At 39.1% G+C, this 6000-nt stretch overlaps 1 protein-coding gene across 1 annotated transcript; it reads left to right on the top strand.

Annotated features, from left to right (window-relative positions):
• Positions 1-275: 275 nt before the first annotated feature.
• Positions 276-1831, top strand: LOC141439994 (alpha-(1,3)-fucosyltransferase C-like). The gene is made up of 2 exons (XM_074104453.1): positions 276-1296; positions 1573-1831. Exons 1-2 carry the CDS (start codon positions 359-361, stop codon positions 1829-1831), a joined length of 1197 nt encoding a protein of 398 aa, XP_073960554.1. The 5' UTR covers positions 276-358.
• The last annotated feature ends 4169 nt before the right edge of the window (positions 1832-6000 follow it).

Raw genomic sequence — 6000 nt, 5'->3', positions numbered from 1 at the left:
ACTTGACAGTGTTCGTAGTTTAGCTGTGTATTGCTATTCTTGTTTACTAATGACAACATTTACTTCCGGCTAAATCAACAATCACGGTTCGCGATGGTATTACATCGAAAGTAGGTCTAAAGAAAGTTAGAGTTAGAGAGAGAGTTAGTTAAAACTTATTTCCTAGGTCTAAGGAGGATTTACGATGTACGATGCAAGAGGTTACGTTGTAACAAACAATTTTCTTTTCTATGTCAAAATACTGAAAAGAACACAATGTCATTTTGAGGCGTCACTTTTGTGAGACGAGCGGAAGAATCGATATATTTTTAGTTTAATTTTGAAAATACTTTTAACAGCGCATCAATGTTGTACCGACATGGTTTTCCGGTTTTCTTGCTTGCCGCAATGCTCAACAAAAAATATGTTCTATATGCTTTTCTCAATTTCGCTATATGTCATCCTCCACGTATGGACGCTGCAGCACACCCTAAACTACGGAGATAATAGAAACTCGGATATTTCAGCGATAAAACTCGAAAATTATAGATTAAATCCGATGACCAGTCTACCGCACAAAAGAATGAAATACATCCTCCTATGGAACAACCACTATCTCTTTTTAAATGAAAAAAATGAGAGCATCTTTCCTTCTTTAAATTGTTCAGTTAAGAGTTGTTTTTTCACCAATGACAAGAAAATGTTGGGTGACTACACGAAGTTTAATGCAGTAGTTTTTAGTGAGAAAATTCTTAAGTCCAAAGACAGGCCGAAAGAGCGAAAGCCGTCGCAGCTGTTCGTGTTTACCACACAAGAGTCATCGTACAACTACGCTGCTTGCGAGCTGTATAACGATAACTTCTTCAATTGGACTTTTACATATCGTCTTGATTCCGACATTTTGTGGAACTATTTTGTGGTTCGTGATGCCTCGGGAGAAATCGTCGCCCCGAGCGCTGACGTGGAATGGGACGAGAGCTCGCGCCCGTTGAAACCAAAACTAAAATCAATTTTGCATAGAAAAAGAAAAGCCGCGGCGTGGATCGTGAGCAATTGTTTTGCCGATAGTTTGCGAGACGACTACCTGATGGTACTTCAGTATCATCTGTCCCATTTCTCTCTAAAAATTGACGTCTACGGCCACTGTTCCAAAGTGGATTGTACCAATAATGACTGCAATGATATGTTGACTCAAAATTACCACTTTTTCATGGCGTTTGAGAACTCGCTAAGTGAAGATTACGTGACGGAGAAGGTTTTGCACGGGTACCTAAACTATGCAGTCCCTGTTGTTTACGGTGGTGCGAATTACACTAGGTGCGTTGCGTAGTTTTTAATTCATCGTATTCCGTGAGCTAAGTAAACTGGCCAATCGAGATTTACAGAAGTTGATTGGATAATTTTGCTGGTTCACTTAGGTCTCACCTAGTTATGTGTATGTTTATCTTTAACTAGATCTATTTGGACTGAAAGGATTGGAATAAGACGAGTAAAAACGTTCGTATTTCTACCTTTACTCTGTTGTAGCTTACAGGTTAGAAGCGGATCATGATTAAAACGACGTACTTTACATGTCTTGGTTTTCTATTTCAGGTTCCTGCCCAGGGGTTCCTACATTAACGCCCGCGAAATGCACCCATACAATTTGGCTTTCGCAATCTACGAAGCCACACAAAAACCTTCGGTCTTCGAAAGTTACTTCGAGTGGACCAACCTCTACACGATACATGCTTTGGGCAACACGTACCATCCTCTCTGTGAGCTGTGCGAGGCACTTAACGACAAGATAACCGAAACACCCGCCATTGAGAATTTCAGGGTGTGGTGGAATACTCCCAACGGCATGAAGTGAAAGAAAGAAAGAAAGAAAGAAGACATTTATTCACTTACACAGAAGACACACATATACAGCAAAATTAACACAAATAAAATAAAAAAATACAGAAAAACACATGAAAACATTAAATACAATATATACAATGTTGTGTGTCCCCGCGAAAGTGAAACGGTCGCTGACTCAGCATTATGCTGAAGCGTTAAACGCCTGCAGCGCTGATTTTCGGGTGGTGTCTACCACCCGAATACTGGAAAGAGCAGGCCATTGTGGGTTTAGGTGAACGTATTTATAATCAATATTAATTTTAGAAAACATATTATTTCTTAATTTTCTTTAATCTTTAATTAACATTTGCAATAAAGTTTCAGTTAGTACCGGCGCGTATTAATTCCCACCAGGGGTGAGCTTAGAGAAAACTCATCAAATCCCAGTTATTACGCCGTTGTAGGAGTTCGCGATAGTTTTCTGATCCCCCCGCACGATAACAGGACGTTATTAATTTGGTATCGAGTACAAAGGAGTGTGTTGCCACAAATATTGCTACAAAAGACGTGGAAGTAATTAATGTCGCAGTCGTATTGGTTGAATCAGTCGTTAGTCCCCGGGAGGAGGCAAATCGCTCGACACAATACGGTAGTTAGAGAGGGGGTGCGGATCGGCGGACGTTTAACGAGCAAATTATTTAGTAAATGTTGCCAAATAATAACATTAATGTGTGCGTGGGGAGCGCCGTCGCGCGTCGGCAGGCTAGTATGGATTTCGGGCTGGGAGGGGTCGTTTAAAACTTTTTTAACTGACATTTCGAGCGACTTTAACAATGTTCAGCGTTTGCGTGAAGTGATTTTGAGTAAATTCGTTTTCTAAGCTTTTGGTTTCGACTCATAGGTTACCTATATACTTTGGCAAACATAAGCACAATGGTAATAGTTATAATTGTTTATAAAACATTCCCGCGGAATTAATAACTAAATACGTACTTAAACCAATAAATAACTAAAAACTACTGCGATTTCTACCTACCTACAAGAGTCTATATATATATATTCGTCATTATCGGCCACTTTACAAGTATCATGAAAGGTAATAAATAAAATAAACAAAAGCCGACGTCCTTGAAGCAGCAATCGCGGATAAAATGTCCCGTCCTATCCACAAAGACTCGTGGTAGCGCGGAGGAGGCGGCCCCCAACCGGCCAATAAGAGCCCTCCGCCGAGTGCCAGTGCAAACAGCGCCTCGACACCACAATTGAACCTCCTCGACTGCTCAGTCCACTGATCCATTGTCACCATTACAGTAATTATGAACTAAACGCTTCAATTAATGACGGTTTTATTGACGCTTTACGCGCGACAGGACGCGCACAATGTCGAATCTTTAGCCTATTCACTTCTATTCGTAGACTTTTATCCTGTTCAGTGTAATTGTTGGTTGTAGGGAAGATTGAATGGGATAGCTTGAACTTTCTGTTTGAGCAACTGTGTGTTAAGTAGCTTTATTATTTTTGAAGTATTTCAAAAATATATCAACAAAACCGGCCAAGAGCGTGTCGGACATGCCCAAAATAGGGTTCCGTAGCCATAACGAAAAAATTAAGTAATATTTTTCTAAGGATTTCGTATTTTATACGGAATCTTCCAAGTTTAGGTATATTTTATACCTTAGGCTGCTATTTACTCATAAACTACTAATAATTCTCAAGCAAACTTAGCCGTTATAGTTTTCCTTGAAAGTTTGATATACTTACTACCATCCTGAATTCGATTGTAATGAAAATTTGCACTTTATAGTTGAATATTTCGCAAACAAATCACTGAATCGAAAAATCGTAGTAGCAAACCCCTAATGGTTTTAAAAGACCTATCCAGCGATATCCCACACTATAGGGTTGGATGAGAAAAAAAATCACCCCCACTTTACGTCTATGGGAGGTAACACTAAAAAATTTTTTTTTAATTTTTAATTGTACCATTTTGTCGGCATAGCTTACCTATATATTCGTGCAAAATTACAGCTTTCTAGCATTGATAGTCCCTGAGCAAAGCCGCGAACGGACAGACCTGCCATTTTTGCCATTTTGGCTCCGGAACCCTAAAAATTATGAACTTTTAAAGTCTTTGATAGTAAACGTGGACTTACTCGTTAGTACTCTTCAGATTGGTAGTCTAAAGGTACCCATTTAGATACACAACTTATTATTATGTACCATTCTGGGTCACTAGCAACAATATATCTGACAGAACTAAACGTGCATAAATATGTGATACGACTCTATTTCTAGGGTGGTAGGACGTGTCGGATATTTTTGCACGCTCCGCTGTGGCAGATATGAATGCAGGTGACTATACCATACGCTATATACCTACATACATATACGCTGGAACAAAAGAACGATGCTCTGTATTTGTCTTTTACTGGAAGGACGGACATACCATGGGGGAAATGCGAATAAATAATACGAAATATAATATGGCTCTAACACAAGACATGATAACTTCCTGATATTTATGTGACCGATAGGTATCTGTGATGCTGAGTGATGCCCTCGCTTTTTATTCGATCAAAATATTTATAAAATTTACAAAATACAAATGTTCTGTACACACAGATAAGTAGGTACAATAATTTTACACTTATCGCTTAAAAGTGATCTCTTATATTCTTCTTCAATATAATATCAAGAAATGTTAAAAAAATCGGCGAAACAGGCCATATTAAAATTCATACAGCAAATAAGTTTACTTTCCAACGTTTATTCAAACGCGCGTGAAACATCGCCGCGAACGAGCGGGCGACTCCCTCGGGGCCGCCGGGCTCCAAAAGGAATGGCTAATTCAATCACCTACGGAACGCTCTCTAATCCCCAAATTAGCAATACGATATGAATAAATAGATTTCGGTCGAACAAAGCTCGCCCGGGGAATAGGGAGCGGTGTTTAGCGAATCATTAGTTTTGGTAATGACGGGTTGTCCGTGTCTCCGTGACGGTCCGCGCAATGCTTGGGTGACGCGGTTTGCTAAAAGGTTTCAGATAGGCGTTTGTTTTTTTTATTTTTGATTTTGAGTGAAGTCACAGGTCACAGAACTAATAAAGAAGGATTTAAATGTCACACGAGATCTAAACACAAGGCTCCATGACTAAAAAAACTTCCTGGGCGACCGAGCCTAGGAGCCTAGGAGTATTTTTTGTTAAATTGGGTTTTTTGGCGAAAGTACGTATTTAAATAGCTTAGGTATTATTTATGTAAAATCTACACTAACAACTAAACTTAATTACTAACAAAAATATGTATCACCTACTAACATGGAGCCTAGTTAACTTTTTATTTTAGTAATATGCAGCTTTTTAGGGTTCCGTAGGCAACTAGGAACCCTTATAGTTTCGCCATGTCTGTCCGTCTGTCTGTCTATCCGTGGCTATGTTCAGAGACCGTTAATACTAGAAAGCTGTAATTTGGTATGAATATCAGTCACGCCGACAAAGTGGTGAAATAAAAAACAGTAAAAAAAAGTTTTTTAGGTTACCTTCCATAGACGTAAAGCGGGGGAGATTTTTTTTTCTCGACTAAACCTATAGTGTGGGAATAAAATCATTGAGGGCTGTTTGCGAAATATTGAACTTTAAAGTGCAAATTTTCATTAAAGTGGAGCGTCCCCCCCCCCTAAAATCTCAACTGTTGGGTGGAAAAATTTGAAAAAATTTAGGATGCTAGTAAGTAAGTATATCAAATTTACAAGGAAAATTATAACGGATAAGATTGCTTGAGAATTAGTTGTAGTTTAAGAGTAAATAGCAGCCTCAACGGAATTAAATATACGTAAACTTGAAAGATTCCGTACACATCACAATACGAAATCCTTAGAAAAATATTACTTGATTTTTTGTAATGGCTACGGAACCCTATCTTGGGCGTGTTCGACACGCTCTTGGCCGGTTTTTTATTTTTATTATTATTGCTAGACTGGAACCTTATCACGTTCAGGTTTATGATTAGGTATTTCTCCGGCAGATGTGTGTCTCCATGGTAGATACGTAATTTAGTTTCTTTCACTGTAGGTAACACACCAGCACCCATATCTGACACGCGGCTAAATAAGAAACAAACAAGCTGAGATATGTGGTGCATAGGGGGAATTCGTGTCTGTACCGTTGTCCAGCAGTGGTGTAGCGGTATAGCACGCGGCA

Source organism: Choristoneura fumiferana, chromosome 21, assembly GCF_025370935.1.
Source record: "Choristoneura fumiferana chromosome 21, NRCan_CFum_1, whole genome shotgun sequence".
Taxonomy (NCBI): Eukaryota; Metazoa; Arthropoda; class Insecta; order Lepidoptera; family Tortricidae; genus Choristoneura; species Choristoneura fumiferana.
Note: the sequence above shows the minus strand (reverse complement) of the source record. Positions and strands in the feature narration are given on the sequence as shown.